The 18,749-nt window shown below is 40.3% G+C and overlaps 1 protein-coding gene across 1 annotated transcript in view; it reads left to right on the forward strand.

Annotated features, from left to right (window-relative positions):
• Window positions 1-18,749, forward strand: part of LOC111574000 (serine/threonine-protein kinase 32C) — an 83,048-nt gene that overhangs the window by 60,983 nt on the left and 3,316 nt on the right. The window contains exons 3-5 of the mRNA XM_055018783.1: window positions 2,050-2,201; window positions 11,282-11,455; window positions 16,901-16,970. Coding sequence (XP_054874758.1) covers window positions 2,050-2,201; window positions 11,282-11,455; window positions 16,901-16,970 — 396 coding nt within the window. The remainder of the gene's footprint in view (window positions 1-2,049; window positions 2,202-11,281; window positions 11,456-16,900; window positions 16,971-18,749) is intronic.

Raw genomic sequence — 18,749 nt, forward strand, 5'->3', positions numbered from 1 at the left:
GAGAGACACTTTTTGGGCCGTAACAGCTACTTGTGTTTTGTCACTGAAGTAGTTTGACGGTTTGATTTAATTCTTTTTGTGAAGGTTTCACTCTGACTGTGTTTACATGCACACAAAAAGCCAAGTTATAGAAGGAAATCAAGTTAAGGATGAAAACCGGAGCGCGCCTTTAAATGTAGGTGGTCGGTAATCAGATTCCACTTCGACCCCCCCACCATAGCTGTAAACCAAGGCTGGCATATTTTAAATGTATTACAAGGATGAGTAATGGTGTTCCTGCTGTACTGCTGCCACTGAGATACTCTCCCTGCGTCAGGGCTTTGCCACGACTCTGTTAAAACCCAGATAACCTTACACCAGACAAACAAAGCAGCTGTCTCCATTAGAAATCTAGCTGAGTTATCAGGATTTCTCTTAATCTATTTCCCCTGATTATGACAACCAGACTTCTTATTGACATGATATTGAAAAATCTTGTAAAAAATCAAAACAAAAACATGAAGGCTTAACAACATCATTGTGCATTCTGAAGCTACTGTTAATGTGTGTGTTCCCTCTGGCCCAGTTAAGCATTTTTCTGACAGCACTGAGCGTTGGTGGAATCCCTTCTCAACAGTCATGTAAATTAGATCTTTGGAGACAGTTTGAAAGCCACATTAAAGGACAGATTCTGATTTCTTGTCTTCAAGTCTATTTTAGTACAGTATGCATGTGCAATCGCATGTGTTTTATTGACTGCTGGATTTATTCTTTTTCTCTATATTAGTCTTAAAGCAATCCCCTTAGCAGCAAGCTTTATTCAAGGCAAGATGCTACAGGCAAATATTTTTATGCATTGGTCAGTTTTGAGATTTTGGGATATTTACTTTTATAACATGTCTTCTTGTAGTCTAGTTGAGAGAAAATATACATTTAGGCATTGATTTAACTACAATGTGTCTATTTGCAGCTGTTGATTTCAATTAAATACATATCTTTAAAGGCCTAAAAATGATTTTTTTTTTTTTAATACTATGAGCCAGAAATGTTCACTTCAGTAGCACTTATATTCACCAGACTTTTCAGTCTTATTCCCATCTATGCTCTGAAGGTTTTCACTGAGGGTTTGTTCATATATCATTCACAGCCTCATTCATAAAACATTCCATTCCTAAAAACATGACAAAAATGGGCTTTTTTTGGCTGTGGATAGTATTTTTCTGATTTATGGAGTGATAAAAAGGGATAGCCAGAATCCCCACCGACAAAACTTTTGATTCTAATATGTCAACAAAATTAGATCAAAAGTTTTGAAACTGGCTTTATCCAATATTCAGGTTTCCAATCAGGAAATTAATACATTTTCAAACATGTCATTTGTGTATTTAAACATAAGATTTCAGACAAGTTGTAAGACAAAAAAAATCATTGTCTTAATGTAAGTAATCATTGATTAAAAATCCACAATTATCTCATCTTAAGGTAATACAACAGTGAGTAGATATTAACAAGCAATCCGAAATGAGTGTGCTGCCTGAAGATAGTGATGTTAGTGTGATCACGGACCTCTCTGGAGTCGTCTTCTAATCGTTCACAGCCATTTTCTGACAAAACCTACCAAACTTGTGCTCAGTAGATAATGAGGTGATTTGCTTGGACATGGTTCCTGCCACAAACTTCTGTTTTTGAAAATCAAGTTATTTACAGCAGCTCAGCGGGTCAGCATCTTGTGCATTGGTATAGGATCTCCATCCTGAGTGATCGCATTAATCAACAGCTGACGGCCGCTGCGGGCTGTTTTGAAAACATATTTTATTAGCATAGCAGCGTGGCCACATTTGTGGAGCTGAAACTTGGCTTAGACACCGCAGTGATGATGTAATTCTCTTTCCCTCTCTGAAACTAGATCTGTGTTTGTGTCTTTATTGAAGCAGATTGTTTTCTTTAATAAATTCTCATGCAGATTTTGTGTCTAAATGTGTTTCACAAATGTTTAATTTTTTCTCTCTGTCTCCCCTCCCTCCATTTCCTCCCTGTCTCCCCCTCCTGTTCTGTCCTTGCTTGCTGCAGGTATGCATTGTGCAAAAGAGGGACACTGAGAAGATGTACGCCATGAAGTATATGAACAAACAACAGTGCATAGAGAGAGATGAGGTCCGAAACGTCTTTAGAGAGCTTGAGATCCTACAGGAAATTGAACATGTTTTTTTAGTAAATCTCTGGTGACTATCCTATGTTTTTACAATTTCAGTGTGGTCTGCTGTTGTCGGTCGCCTGCTTTGCCTGTCTGTGCATTTCGTATTTTTCCCCTCAACAGAATGGACAGCTGCATGCTCACTCTGAAATAGACGTTCTCTTTGTAAAAGTTCTGGATCTGCTGTTGCATGCACTTTACTTTCTGCATTTGGCACGTTTCCCCCCCCCAAAAAAAGTTTTCTTAGTTTCATTAAAGCTTGAAACAATTTTTCCTCCTGAAACCAACAGCTGTCAACTGAAGAAACAATTTACAAAGGAGAGATATTATGGGATATTAATTTTGACTCTGAGCCCATGAAGCACACATTTGATAATTACTGTGGTTTGAAATGACCTTACTCTTCCCTCGAGTCTGATATGTGGGTGAATGGAGGCTGCTTTCATTATTCAATGCTCATCTCCAGGCGGGACACATTTCTAAATGTAATTGGGGATCTGGCACGGCATTCAGGGAATATTACACAAAGCACTTTACTCCTCTGTAATTGGTGGAATGATGCCTATCTTCTCTGAGCAATTGCCAGTAGAATATTTTGTTATTCACACATTCCATGATGAATTGATTATGTGTAGAGAGTGAGTAGATGAACCAAGACAAAGTTGTGTCCTGGGCTCATTCCCTAACCCTCACCAAGATGTAAATGATTTAAGTTCAGTCTGCTGGATGTTTTTTGCCTGCTGGAGAAGCTACAGTACTAGAACAAACCGAGGGCATATTAATGAGTGTACAGTAGTAGGCCTGTGTATTTTTTATAATTCCCTGCAGGAGTGTATGACTGCCAAAGCCTTCTGTGTTCTAGTTTTCCATGTGCTACGCTGCTCTGCACTCTCTATCTCTCTCTCTCTTTTGTCGTAGTCTGCATCCAGCACTATTTCAAATGCTCATTAGTGACAAGCACACTAACTTGTATCATTGCGGATATGTGGGAATGAGAAGTTTCACACCTCCTCTCTGCATTCGAAATGCTCCAAAAAGGGCCCGTCCATCTCACCAGGAGGACATAGCAACCACATACTGGACCAGCTTCCCTCATACCAAAATCCTATCAGTGGCAGACTCAGCAAACAGTCTGAAGATTGTCCACATACTCTGGTATGGGATTGTTATCTTCAGCATTCGTAGAAGAATGACAATGAGGATCACTGCAAAGACAAAGTTTCACTTCACTCTAATCTCACTCATTTCTAGTGATATCTATGCATGCAGACATTTCTGGTTCAATTTACAAAAGATTTCATTTTTCTGCCTCTAAAACAATGGAGAATAATTTAATTTTGTCACATATGCTCCCAGCATTCAGCAGCTTCTTGTGTTAGTTACCCTCAATAATGCACAGGACCCACTTTAAGTGGCTTAAATTAACAGTTCTTCTCTCAGAAAACAGCTGTTTGCATAATGGGACACAGGAACATAGTTCCTTCAGCGATATATTGCTGTTTTTGCATTTTTTTTAAATTATTTTTTGTTGTGTTTTTTTTAAGAGTAAACACTACAAGCATAACTCCACACACTTCCACTGTGTCGAATGTGACAAAATTATCTCCAAAATTGAATTAACATGACACAGTCAGGGATTCAGTAAAGCACAGTAACAGTGTGACCACTTCTTTTGGATGCACTTATAACCAGTTTTTCAAGGTTCTTGGCCAGTTGCTTGTTGCAGCATCTTGGAGAATCTTCCACTGTTCTTCCACAGATTTAGACCTCTCATTGTGTTCTGTCTCTTCCTGTGAGGACAGACTGACTCCATGGTTTTGGCTCTTAAAGTCCGTACCAACTAACCAGCTATTACAGGACTGTATTCTTCTTTATGATTCTGGCTGCATGTTTGGGGTCATTGTCTCCTGCTGTAGAATGAATCTGGGGCAGATCAGACTCCTCCTTTTTCTTTCCTTTCTGCAGGTGGGCATTTGAGACTGTCCAAGCATGCAAACAAATGTACTGGTTTAACCAGCACCTAAAATGAAGAGCATTACCACCTCATTCTGCAGTGCTTTTGGCATCTTGTGCATTTTCAGTCTTTAGCCCTCATTCTGAATTGCGTAGGATGCTTGGACTTGTTTTCCTGCTTGCTTTTCTTTTATTTGTTTTTATTTTTAAATCAGGCTAAATCAGCCCTTTAAGGAAGGATATGTCTGTGATTTTTCTGCATCAGTATCTCAAACAGAAAATATAATTTCTGTACTCACTCGAGCATCAGTGTACCCAATTCGTTTATACTTTTTTCTAAAGCAATTATTGTAGAAGTTAAGTGAGGTTAGGGCCTTTGCCAACAGCTTCTTTCAACAGACTGTCTCATTTAGATCTTTCCTGCTTGTATTTGGCTGATCATCTTGAAAAGCATAGGGAATTTGTCAAGGGTGCATAACAAACAAACCATCAAAGTCAGCGATGCAGGAAGCAAAGGCTCACCGTCAACAGGCTGTTGCCATTGCCGTCACACTGTGTGAGATATGCCAGGTAAAACCAGCTGTGTTCCTGCATCTGGATGCAGCTGTTACTGTACAATACTCTGAACATGGACTTGTCTCGAGTCACCATATAGCATACGAAAAATGTGTTTTCTAGAGTAACTTTGCTCTCAGGTGCCATTTTTAAATCCCCTGATTGTACAAACCTATAGTCAGAAGCTGACTGAAAAAGCAGTTTGGATTGATTCCGTCCTGATCAATAAATGGAGTAACACAGAACTGCTCTGAGGATCATCTTCAAGGACTGAAGTCTGACTGTGAAGAGCACTCTGGGACCAAAAATGTATAATAAAAGAAAAGTTTAGATTTTTCTGCTGAAGTCAGAGAGAGAAGTCCGCATTGAGACATAATGAAAATCACTTTATAGCTGGAGTCTGTAGTAAGTTTGTAATTTCTGCCCCAGTTTACAAGACACTTTGTGAACATCTGTGCATGACGGTATTGCTACGTTGCACCTGTGTGCATCGCATAAACTGTCTGCTTCATTTAACTGCTGCTCGAGACAACATCTCAGCCCGACAGTTAATGAGATACGATTGATGAAAGCTCTCTTTTGTCTTCCCATTGTCTCTCTTACTGTATAGCACTGAGGAAATAATTGGTTCATTGTGTGGGCATGCTATTTACCCAATCCCCCTTAGATTAGACTGTTGCCAGTATCCATAGGCTTGTCAAGCAGAGCGTTACCATATCTGCTGCTTGGTGTTGGGTCACTACATTACAATATTAATGGATGTGCGATAGACCAGCTGGGGTTTTTGGAAATTGCCTATTCTCAAAAGCAAACAACAATAACCACAAAAAAAGCAGATGCAACTCGTGAGAAAAACTCAGCCTTGATGAAGCTTCATAGGAGTGTTTTTATTGATACAGTGCCAGGAGTGAGCCAAACAGACAGTCAGCCAGAGTCAGAGAGAATGAAGGAAAATACACCAAACAGCTGTCAGATGGGATGCCTAAGACAACCCTAAGAAAGTATTTGGCATTGATTTGCTTTGTCAAAAAAAGAGATGTGCAGACTAAGAGGACTTGTAAGGTTTCCTCCAGCTCATACCTACACACCCTGGCACACTTTGTGTCTGGAAACACGGTTTCGCTTTCATTGAGATATCCTGAATTCCGCTTTGCTTTCGAATGGCTACATCCGTAGCTTCAGAAGAAATTCATTAGGAAGCATCCTTGTGAAAGCCCACACTGAATCGCATCAGCTGGGGATAGGCTGCCTTAAGCTGGGCGGATGTCAAGTTAGCAGCCCACAGTAATTGCTGCGACCATTCCCTCGCTGCATAGAAAAGATGTGTAGGAGTCGAGGGTACACTGACTGGATTACCTTAGAGGAGGAAAATTACCTATCATCAGCTGCACACACCAAATCCACAGAAATCCTTGTATGGATTTGCGACACATGAGAAAACACTGACTTCGTCTTTCCCTCATAATGTTTGAAACCTCAAAGTGCAAGGGGTCACCTCGGCCCATCCAAAGCAGAGAGTAACCAGCAGCAGCGTGCTATGAGTGTGATCCCCTGGTCAACGGAGTGTAGAACATCGTTATAAAAGCAAGACTTCGCCTTAAGCGTTACCTGACAACAGATCACTCTCAAACATCATCACCTGTTCTCCCAAAGGGTCCAGAGACGCACCAGTGAATCAGGACCAACAGGACATTGCTACAGCACTTTTAAAGTTGAAGCGTGCAAGGGTAGCAACTGTCATCAAAGAGCTCTCCCAGTCCCCTGGGCTCATCTTAAAGGTTGCAAAACCAAAACAGTAGTGAGTCATCTGGAGCAAGTATATAGTGCTGTCCTCACACTGTCCGTCCCTTCACCAGAGTCAGAAAGCGAGTGAGTGGAGTGGTGAGGATGGATGTGCCCTATCCTGTTCAGCCTCCATTAGAAATATTGATTTCAGGCCTGGATGGAACAAGGCCTTGGGAGACTGTATAGCAAATTAGCCTCTACACCCCCAGTCAGCACTTATAACAAGCCCCGTGAAGGGGCTTAGCCTTAAATCATTATCATGAACGGCAAAATATGGGATCATTTCTGTTTCCGAAAGCATATGAGTCTGTTTCTTTCATATACCAGTGTGCTTCCACATATTATTTTGACCTGGACTTGCAGCCTTGAAGGACTTTAGAGTTCCACTTCAACTGTCCTCACACTACTTTTACAGAAGAACTTTTTGTAGGACATGGCTTTCAAAGTGCACCTTGTGAAAGCAGGCCAGCGGCAGGTGTTGTATCTTAAGGCAACCAGTTGGAGGCTGCTGAGAGGAGAGGCAGGTCTCACTCACATCTTTGTTGCAGGAATCCTCTGTGGATCATGCGAGTGTCTTGTGATCGAGTCATGCAGCCCACTCCAGCCATCTCTATCATCAACTTTATGTAGGCCATTCAAACTTTGCAGACCAGTTTGAGCCAAAAGAATCACAAGCGCTTGTTTCTCTCTCTCACTTTTTACCTCAAAACAGTTTCTTCTCTTCCGCTGTCCCTCTATTTCCCTCTCTCCTCCCTGCCTCCCTGGGCTCATTTGTCATTGTGGCCTGATTATTTCAGCCTGTTCTTGTATCCCTTCCAGCCGGCTAACCTTCCTCTCTTAGTCGCTGTGACTGTCGCAGCATAGTCCTGTCCTGGCCTTCCTACATGTCCTCATGGTTTTGGACTGAAACAGCTCTCCCCAGGCCCCACAGAACTGCCAGGCATTCATTCATACTCAAGTTTTTGACCAGCAATTCCTCTGTGCTCATTAGGAAGCAACACTTAATAAATTCTGCTCATACAAATGCAGAGAGCACATTAAATGAAATTAGTGGTCACACATTATTTCGACCATGTCCAGCATCCCACACACATCTATACCACAGTTATCAAACTGTTGAAGCTTCACTAACTATTATTTTTACATGGACAGTAGACGAAATGGTTTCTGTTTTGGTTGAGTTTCACTATCCGATCAGTATTACATTAGTCATAGCAGGCAACTGTTTGCAGCAGAAAATAATAAATGGATTATGCAGAACACTACCTACCCAGCAGCAAACTCAGACAGACAAGGAAGTAGCTTGTTGCTCTTTTCAGACTTTGGATTTGTAACATTGCTGCTTCATCAGTGTGTTAAAATGATGGGAAAGACAGCGGTCAAGATATTTATCATTTACACAATACTGGATAATGTATCAACTAATGTACAACATATGATAATGCATTAGTAGGCAAAACCCTAAAGCTAAATTAATAGTAGCTTTACAGAGAGTCCAAATATCTCAGACTACTTATGATTTCCTGAGCACTGAAAATTCTGTCCATTTGCAATGTCATATATATATGTGTAATGTTATCCTTGTGCTGTTTTTGGACCAATCTTAGAGCTGATGTAGTCGAAGTACATCATTTGTGCATGCCTATAAGTTGATGCTGCAGTATGCGGTTCAGACTTGTGTCATGTTTAAAGTGATACAGAAATTTTACATCCAACCTCATGAGGGTGCCTACAAGTTCAGTTGCTGCTAGCTTGAAAGAGATGATGCATGTCTGAAAGAGGCTTTATTTTTGCCATGGGTACAACAATGTGGCCTCAAAATGGTGCTAATGCTGCTACATGTATCGAGTGGCCAAAACATTAGTTAAAACTATTTTAATGTAAAAGGATGTCAGTCGGTGTCATGACTACATTGTCTTTTGCCAGTTGATTTTATATTCAAGTATATTGCTGATATCCGTTCTATGCATTTATTATTGTATGCAAATGCTGACAGAAAATGTCTGCCTGAATGTACATCACAACCTGGCACATTTCATCAGTCTTTCTCTTTATCTATCCCAAGTGTATACTGTCGTCTCAAACTAGTGATGGCCTTGAATATCATCATCTGTAGTGGTTTTCCACTTACACTAAACAACAAAATGAGGACCTCTGAATCTGAAAGAGCTTGAAGTAGAATTGTTTTAAAAGCAGCCAGTTGCTGGCATCAGATTCATCATTCTTCCAGGACACCTGCTTGCAAAGGTATTGTGGGCATGTCTCCCTGGGATAAGACTCCAGGGAAGGTCCAGATTGATTGCATAGCTTATGTCCTAGCATTGGAACACCTCAGGATCTCCCAGGAAAACACTGGAGGAAATGACGAGGGAGAGGAAGAATGATTGGACTGCTTTGCTAACAGCCAGAGTGAGCTAGAAGCTAGTTTATACATCTTAACCACACTGAACATTCAGACGAAAGGCTTTCCGTCAAGAGCGGTGTGGTGCAATGACTGCAACAAATAGCAAGAATGTCATATAAGGACACACACTCTGCCGTCCAGTGCGTTTTTAGTTTTGCACACATACAAAGTGTTTGAGTTGGTTTGCCTGAAAAAGGAAAGATGGATTTTCAGAAAGACGTTCAAACCCTGCATAAATTCTAACTACTACATTCCAGGGCAATTACTATGTGAAATGTGTGGGCTTGTCGGACTTTCGCTTTTGGAAAGTCACCAACATTGTCGGACGATGATCTGACAAGCACTTTGGCTGAAGCCGACTGACCCCTTAACGTGCTGCCATTGTGACCACTGGAGTAAGTTCCAGAAAATGAACAGGGAGGGAGAGGGGGTAGATGTTCAGATTTTTATATTATCTCTCCAAACAAGTGCCCTTCAACTAGTACTTTTCTTTCCACTGTTCCTCCACCTGAATTCCTTTTCAGAGTTTTTTATTAGATTTCTGGAACTGTCAGATTTGTGGATTTGCATTTATTTTAGGCAAAGTGTTCCCAAAAAATGCGGAAGGGTATTGCTTGTGTTTCCTCTCCGTCCCATCCTTGGTGAGAGTCTTAAAGGTGACAGGGCTTGTCAGCACCGGAGCTTTCATATGCTCTAGTTGTCGGCCTGTATCTGACATTTCCTTGTCACCTCAGTGAACGCTGCGAAGGAAGTGACAAGAAGTTCGAGCCGCTGCAGCCACTCTCTCAGGAGCGCAGATATTTCAGCGATGGGAAGACCGTTTTGTGCAACACTGAGATAGCGAGGGCCGCCTCAGAGGAAGCTCATCTGTCAGTTGGATACCAGGAATCAGACTGTGGCAATGAGGTGATAAAAAGGTGACAGTGAGGAATCCCTGCCAAAGGCAAACAGCGTCCTGGGGCTGGCCATCTGCTGAGGCTGCTCTGTGTTTTAATAGTGAGCCTGATCTTTAAAGGGTCAGGGCAGGTTGGTGTTTCCACTGTCATTTTCTATTTAGGTCTTGCAACAACAGCTGTGGCAGCAAAAAGGAAACATTATAGTACTGAATAAGAAACTTTTTAGACAATCCGATCCATAGTGTAAGTTTATCACTATTCAAACTTACACTATTCAATATTACAGCTTTTGTAGTTGTTTTCTTCCAGTTAAAATCTAATGCATCTTGGAAAGATGCTTCATGTGTTGCTTTTGTGTTCACTGAATCATAGTGTGCTTTTCAACCCATTATCTATCCTATCACATCAAAGTCAAGGCCGTTTCATCAATTAATCTACGGGGTGTTTCAGGAGAATAGAAAGAGCCAACAGTAGTGCAAATGGGTTTTCTCTTCTGTGGCGGAACCTCTAATCTGTGGATGAGATGGAATGATTTTCACTCTGCAGCAAATACAGGTTCCCCTTTCTCACTTACAGAGAAGCAGGAAATTGCACCTGAGTAGGACCAATCAGAACGCCCCCCTGAGTGTTCAACGCCAAGCTTGAAGATATAGAGGGAACCTGCAGCTATAAAAAGAAGTAATACACCACAGTATCAGAGCTTTAATGGGAAAATAAAGAATTGGCTCAGTAGCAGCCACATTAAACCAAGTTTTATAGATGAAATCACCAAGGCTCCAATTGTGTTGCCTCCTCTGCTGCAAAGTGACATGGGGGGCTATTAAGATATTATTCTGGCTTTGTTTTTCTTATGTGAGAAATTAGATTCTGTTTTACAAAAATAGTCTGTTCACCTGTGTGGCTTAATGTATTGTTCAGTAAAATTGTGGAGTGGAGTGTTACAAATCCCCTCCTAGATCCCTGAGAGGCTGTGTTTTAATTTGATGTGCATGATTAGTAAGCCTGATTGACAAAAATGTTTAGCGGACCATGAGCAGCCTTCAATTAAGTCACATCAAGCAAAGGCGAGCTGTTGTCAAGCTTTAATTTGACAATCACCTCCTCTCTTTTTGCATTCCTTCAAGTAACTGACATGTTATTAGGATAATGATGGATGCTACTCTTATACAGTGAAATGTGTATGTTCATACTCGAATCAACTCAAACATATAGTGGCATGCATAAATACGCATTCTCTGTTTTGGTAAACGCAGATTCAGATGCATGTAAAGGGTATGTCTTCCTGTGGTTCTACACACATGTGGCCTTCGCCTAAGTTTGTCCTTGTGTGGGTTTCCGTGAACATGCATGCGACTCTGAAGCTGTGTTGTACTTTGTGTACTGCATGTGAGAGCATAGAAGCCCTTATAGTGTATGTGTTTGCCGTGTGCTCAGTCTCTGCTTCTGTTTGTGTTGCATGTGTTTTCTGTTCACACTGGACTGTGACTGAGCACTGTGTCATCCCACTGGTCTCAGGTACTCGTTCCAGGATGAGGAGGACATGTTCATGGTGGTGGACCTCCTGCTGGGAGGAGACCTGCGCTACCACCTGCAGCAGAATGTCCAGTTCAGCGAGGATGCCGTCAAACTCTACCTCTGTGAGATGACGCTGGCACTGGACTACCTGCAGAGCCAGCACATCATCCATAGGTACAAATCCACCTTTTTCCTCTTCTTCATTTCACTTCAGTGTAAGGTCATGAGCTTCCAAGCTCTTACTGTCAACTGCATAAAGACAAGTAAGCAAAAAATATCCCAAAGTTCCTATTACTTGAAACATGGACATGTGAATAGTGAAGGTAAGACTGTGGGATTCTAAGCCAATATGCTTTTAGTCAAATTCAGTGAATATCTCCTCAGTCTGCTAGCCTTCGTTCTGTGTGTTGTGAAAACAATGTAGTGTTCATGTGACCGATGGCTTCTCTTCCCTGCTTTGTGTTAATTCAGTCGACACATAGATCTGTGTTGGAGGTGATCACTATTTATTACAGCCCTTTACAATCGATAAAAAAGACACACAAAATCTTCTGTCACAAGCACTTGTACTCCTGCAGAAATTAAATAATGCACAACCATATTAGAATGGGAAAGTGAACTTATAAGTAGAATTATATTACATTAAAATACACAGATTACAACACCACAATCTCGCTTACCTCTTTCTCAGAACACAAACAAAAGGGGAGCAGTAAGGCAGGAAAAAGTCATGTATAGGATGGAATGGGGCGGCTTAAAGTGTACGTAGGGGTACAGGAAGCCCCCAGCAAAGGTTCCACACAACAACTAAGAGGCAGACCAAACTTTGTGCAATTATAAAATAATAAGTACCATCAATTCCTGCCACCCACTACATATTTAGGTCAGGCAATTTGGTATCCATACATAACGTACACATGCATAAGACACGCCTGTACTCACCACAAGGTCATTTTTTATTAAAGATTTAATCCATCGGAAATGGCTGAGCAGCCTTGGCGGAGTACTGCACTCTCCGAGTGCTTTTCATATTTCCTCTGCTGAAATTGTAGGCCTAAATTGTTGAGATTTTTCCAACAAAAGGTACGATGCCGTGGACATTCAAAATAATGTACCGCAATCAGTGTAGAATCAAATGTCCTTTGCTGGAGGATTTGATTTGCAATGTGTTTGTAAGAGAGTACCAGACATATTAATGTTCCAAAAACATTTATCAAAGAATTTGCAACCACAGTTCTTACTTACAATACCATCCAAATATACCAAATGCACCAGTGTCAGACCATTGCATCATTATCTTCAATCAGACATACTAAGCCTCAGTTCAGAGCCTGCGTGAAAACTGAAGATCAGCTCAAGGTTGCATCTGTCACTTTTAGTATTCGAAAGGTTTTGTTTCAGTGTGTTCTGCTTCTCCAGCTTGCAACAGTATTGCTGGTGATTTATAAGTGTTGTGGTTTAGTCTTCAGGCTTAAACTGAAACACCAGGATGAATTTAAGTTAAAAGCTTTTCTTTACATCATCACTTGAACAAGTGCATTTTTTCCTCTCTGCTCTGGAGGGGATACAGCAATAATCTTTTTTTCTTGGTGTAAGCGCTCTTAGTTTGACAGAACCACAAAGTCACGATGTCTTTCTAACTAGCATTATATGCAGTTCTTTAGGCTATAAACATGACTCAAGTGCTTCAGTGTAGAGATTTTTTACACCCACCTCATCATGTCCTGTAGATTAATCCCACCTGGTTCCACTTTGACCTTACTGTTTAGGATCATGTCCTGTCAGCTGACGCTTCATTATTCTTCCAGAAGAGTGCACGGTGCCTTAGAGCTCCCTGGAAGGGATAGTAGAAAGGATTCGTTATATTCTGTTATGACTGCAAAGTATACACTTTAAATTGCCCATATTTTGCATCAGTATTCAAAGACTCACAGCCACAGTATGGTGATAAATGTGTATTATCCTCTATGAAGAAGTCCACCTAACTGTAGTAAATCTATTGTAAGAGCAATTAAGATGTAATAGAACATAATTTCTCCTTGAGCCTTTGTGTGGGCTCAGAGTGTTTACCTTATGTCAACATTTAGACATCCCTGTTTTTATTTAAGTTGCTTTACATATCTAAAGATAGCACACATGAGTTTTTCCATAATTGTTACCATCCATCATCCTCAACTAGGGTGGACTCGCTGTCCGCAGCTTTTTGTCCAGATATGCTGAGTGCAGCAGTAAGTGAAAGAGCTGGATCCCTGCAGACTGCAGATTTAGTGCCACAGATGGCTGAAAAACTGTTTGAACCTTGTTCAAAACCTTATTTGGGCTACATTTCTTCTTTCAAACAACAGTGTATGTGTGTGTGTATGTGTACTTGTGTAACTCATGTTGTGAGGGCATAGTTTTAAGACAATCACATTGTGGAGAGCTGCCTCCCTTTTGGGAATGAAAAGCAAATCCCAGTGATTCAAATCAGGACATTTTAGTGCAGCGATTTGGTCTCATGTTAGAATTTCCAAAAAGGTAGTTACAGCAGAGGAATGGGTCAAAGTAATGTCTGAGGCAGGTTAAGGAATACATTATATCACTGAATGTCCTCACAAAGATAGCCTAACAGATGTGTGTTTTACCACATGTTCAAACTCGGTAAAACTCGACCATTAGACATTAAAACTTCACCAATTAATTGTTCAAGTTAATAGTTCTCTTTCATTAAATTATTGTCAACTATATTGGTCATTGACCAATCAGTTTGAGTAATTAAAAAAAAAAAAACATGATAGGATGTCATCTTGGGCCAAACAACCAACTGATTAATCAAGAATATACAGATTAACTGACAATAAAAATAACTGATAGCTGTAGCAGCAGTTTGAAGTTTATCTACACTTTGAGCATAATAATAGAAAATACCTCTTAAAGATCTTTTACAGAGGAAAGATAAACAGTGAAATGAGAAATGAACCATACATAAAGACATGCGAAAGAAGTGTTCAAGGGTTAGTTTGACATTTTTTTAAACACGCCTCTTTGATTCTTTGCCTGAAGTTAAAAGATTGTTATCAATATGATGTTCACGCATGAAATCTGAAGCTGGAGCCAGAGTGTGGTTAATTGAGCTTAGCAGGAGGAAACAGTTACAGTGGTTCTCTCCAAAAATCCACCTACGAGCACCTCCAAAGTTCATTATCAATACATTAACATCTGTACAAAAACAACGGCAAACAGTGTAAAAATGACAAGTTTGCATCTTTCTCCAGTCTGCTCTGGTTGCCTGGCTGCAAACACCACAGATTATAGGAGAGACTGTAACGTGATTGACTGCAGCCTGACTGATATGTATCTGTGGCTATTTTTAGGTGCTCACACATGGGTAGGTGCAGTATACCTGCTTATACACAACACTACACCTCTGTTAGCAAACTCACACTGACTCCACACTGATAGTTAGTGGTAGTATCATCAAGTATTATTACGTGAATCATAGACAAATGCAGGCATCATACTGTACAGGATATATTGCATATATAAATACATTTTCATTCTTTTTCTTTACAGTAACTTTACAGTAAATGTGTTACTGTACACATTCTCTTGGGGTTCCATATATATTATTTCACGTAATAATTGCATGGGCTGTGTATTTGCAGTAAGTCAGTCTTTCGTTTCATTACACAACAGGTATCCAGTGGAGTTTTCTTTCCCCTCCCAGTCTAGTTGGCAAATATGTTCCTAACGCACATGTCAAAACTGTCATTAGAACTAGGTGACAGCTGCTTCCGTGCTTTCTCACCCTCCCGTTTTCATCATGTGTTGTGCCTTTGACACAACTGTGTCTGCTCTCAGAGCCATAATGCAATCCCTCAGTATCCATGGCGTCCCCCAGCTCTACAATTTTGTTCCACCCTGTAAGTTTTTGACAGGAGAATACTATACAATTATTTTGTTGCACCAACTGAAGGAAGAAGGGTCTCTGGTTTCCTAGCAACAGTCAGCTGCCACCATGCCCAAGGAGGTAAAATTAGTCCTATGAGAAGAAGGGACGTAGAATTGGAGAATCCCTACACTCTTCTCCTCTTTTCTCTGCTCACCAAGCAGCTTCATTTGTCCTCATGCACTCTGCATGTCAAAATCTCTGCTTGTCAGATCACACTCACACTGGAGGTTTGTTCCTGTGCAAAATAGGAATCCACTTTACATGCAGTTTTTTGTGTTTCTGTGCTTGCTGCAAAATAAATGAAACGTGAAGTGAATTCTGTACTTCAAGCAACATGTCAGAGTGCTGTAGCCGACACTCCCACTGCCAGGATCCGTCCTGTTAACATGTATGGATTCCCTGCAGAATTCTACTGCTGGATCAATCCTCCTCACCACCACCACCTCCACTTGCCTCCAAGAGTTTTGGCAGATGTTGTTAGCATCGGCTTAGCGTTGCATAGCCACAGCGAACACATGCACCCTATGGGACATGTAGACGCTCTCTGCAGACTGTGCGTATTCTCCACACCAGCGTGATGTGTGGCATAATTAAATAAGCTGTGTGCGCTCTGTTAATTGCCCGTGGAGTGTTTGAAGGGCTGGGAAATGTCGAGGTGTGTGTATGTGTGTGCGTCTGGATGTGTCCGTTGCTTGGGTGCCCATTGTGATAAGCATGTGCAGACAAAACCTGCAGGAGCCTTCGGGACAAACCTGCGAGAGCCTTTAGAGGATCTGTGATGGTTGTGATCTCATGTGCTCTGGTGACGTTTGAAATAATGCAGAGAATGAAAGAATTTTTTCTTGCTCGAGTTCTGTCACTGACGCACAAACACACACACACACACACACACACACACACACACACACACACGCATGTTGCAGCAACATGTAATTCACACATGCATCAGCCTACAGACACCTCCTACAGACTTTCACATCCACACATACTGTACACATCTAATCCCAATCTTTTCCACTTTACCACTAATGATAACAACTTGAGGCTCCATCACAGCACACTATAGGACTATAGAAACAAATTAAGCAAATCACCAAATGTTTTGAGTCTGAGTCACTTTTACGAACATTAATAGCAACAATTCCTTAAGTGTGTTTTCATTCGCTGGTTTTTGCACATTTATATCAAAATTAAACATTTTTCGCATAAAAACTGGCACTTCACTGAGGCAGAAGTTAAATATATTGCTATCGTATCAATAAAAACACAGTTTGAATACTTAAATGTAATGGAAACAGACTTAACTAATAGATCATAATGCACACAAACCATGTGATTTAATTCACCAGTGAAGCTTCAGCTGGCAGACATGAAAAATACCAGCTGACATCTGTGTGGAGTGATGCAGAGGCTATAACCGTCCTCAAATTAACATACGAACCAAACAGAAATGTCATAGTTACATCATTTTTTCCACATGGTTTTCCATTATTTAACATCTTCTGCAGTGGTGTAATGCCATCCGACTCCTGTGTACTTCTGCAGATTTTCCAGAAATTTGGTGAAAACACAAATGCTGCATTTCACTGATGTTTGTATTGTTTCCAGCTGTACAAAAGCATAAAATGAATTTGTTGATATCGTGACAAATCATTTTTTGTTGTGTTGTTCCCCTTTGTCTCCTGTAGAGATGTAAAGCCAGACAATATCCTATTAGATGAGCAAGGTAAGGATATAATCCATTTGCTATGTGTATGGGTGTGCAGCAGACATGGGTTTAATAAGATGGGCAAATAATGCGCTTGGATACGGAGGAAAAATAACCTTGGAACTGGTTTCATGCATAATTGTCTGATACAACACAAGTGGACTGCACAGTACTGAGACAAAGATAAAAAACGACTTTGACTACAGCTTAGATTTAACTATGAGTCAGACTTCATTTAGACATCTAAAGGTTTCTGTTACACAGCTGTTTAGCTCTTGACTATCTTAAGAAAAAACTTAATTTCTGAGCAAGTTCAGACTTCTTCCAAACTGTAAAACATGGCTGACCAAACAACCATATCAAACCCCTCAGGTCCTCTCACTCTAGCAGAAAACTTCCTCCTGCCTCCTTAAAAAATGTAATAGTTACAAAGACACTTTACTGAAAAAAATCCACAAAGAATGAAACGGGATTTAGAGAAAACAATTTAATCATAGTCAATTTCTAAAAGTAGTATGTTAATATCTGTCAGTCACATGTTGGCCCCGTTTTAAAGCAAATTCTGCTTTATTATCTATTTTATTCCCTAACCTTAACCCTAACAGAATTTACCAAATGAATATCATGTTCTACTCAAAGAGACTTGAAATTTGTAAATGACTCCTTACACTTAAAGGAAAAATAAGTTGGCAGTCAGGTCTATTTATCATAAATTTCTACAATCTAACTTCTTTTTGCAACCATATTAGATTACAGTTTGATTTTTTTACATTCTTACATCTCTGCGCCTTGTACGGGCTGCACATTGGACAGAATATTTGTTCTGAAGAATCATCTATCTTCCATACACCTCCTAATTTTAAACCCCGTTCATCAGTTCAGATCCCATAACGAGCTAGTACTCCATCTGTAAATTCTGAACGTACAAAGTCTTCCTTCTAGTGTACTGCACCAGACAAATGGAAGGAGTTACAGTTACTTCAAAGATTGTCCCATATTGGATGATTTTAAGCTTAGTTTGAAACGTTTTTAGGAACATGTCTGATGCTGTGTGTATGTGTGACTGGTTATGTTTTGTATCGTGTATGTGTTTATTACTGTCCTTATTTCTTCTACTATACACTACCATTCAGAAGTTTGGGGTCAGCCAGACAATTTCATGTTTCCCATGAAAACTCACACTTTTATTTGTGTGCTAACATAATTGCACAAGGGTTTTCTAATCATCAATTAGCCTTTCAACTCCATTAGCTAACACAATGTAGCATTAGAACACAGGAGTGATGGTTGCTGGAAATGTTCCTCTGTACCTCTATGGAGATATTCCATTAAAAACCAGCCATTTCCAGCTAGAATAGTCATTTACCACATCAACAATGTCTTAATTGTATTTCTGATTCATTTAATGTTATCTTTATTGAAATAAACTGCTTTTCTTTCAAAAATAAGGACATTTCTAAGTGACCCCAAAGTTTTGAACAGTAGTGTATAAATATGTGTTTTGCAAAGTGATTCTTTGTACTTTGAGCTCTGATATCTACCTTTAAGCGTGTGATTTGGGAAGGTGACATTTATGTAATAGACCAGACTTTTTGATACACAGTATACAGTCAGCACTGAGTCCATCATGACAAATGTGTCACACAAAAAATTACCCTGCAGGCTTCTAATGAGTCTCAACAGTAGCAAGGTCAGACACTTGACTGACACACAGGATATTGAGTGCACACTGATTCAGTGTACTTGCTTTTTACATGTTGAAATGTTTTCTTTTTATGTGACCATGGACACTTATTCACAGTCTTTGGATGGATTTTTTTAATGGATTT

Source organism: Amphiprion ocellaris, chromosome 16, assembly GCF_022539595.1.
Source record: "Amphiprion ocellaris isolate individual 3 ecotype Okinawa chromosome 16, ASM2253959v1, whole genome shotgun sequence".
Classification (NCBI taxonomy): domain Eukaryota; kingdom Metazoa; phylum Chordata; class Actinopteri; family Pomacentridae; genus Amphiprion; species Amphiprion ocellaris.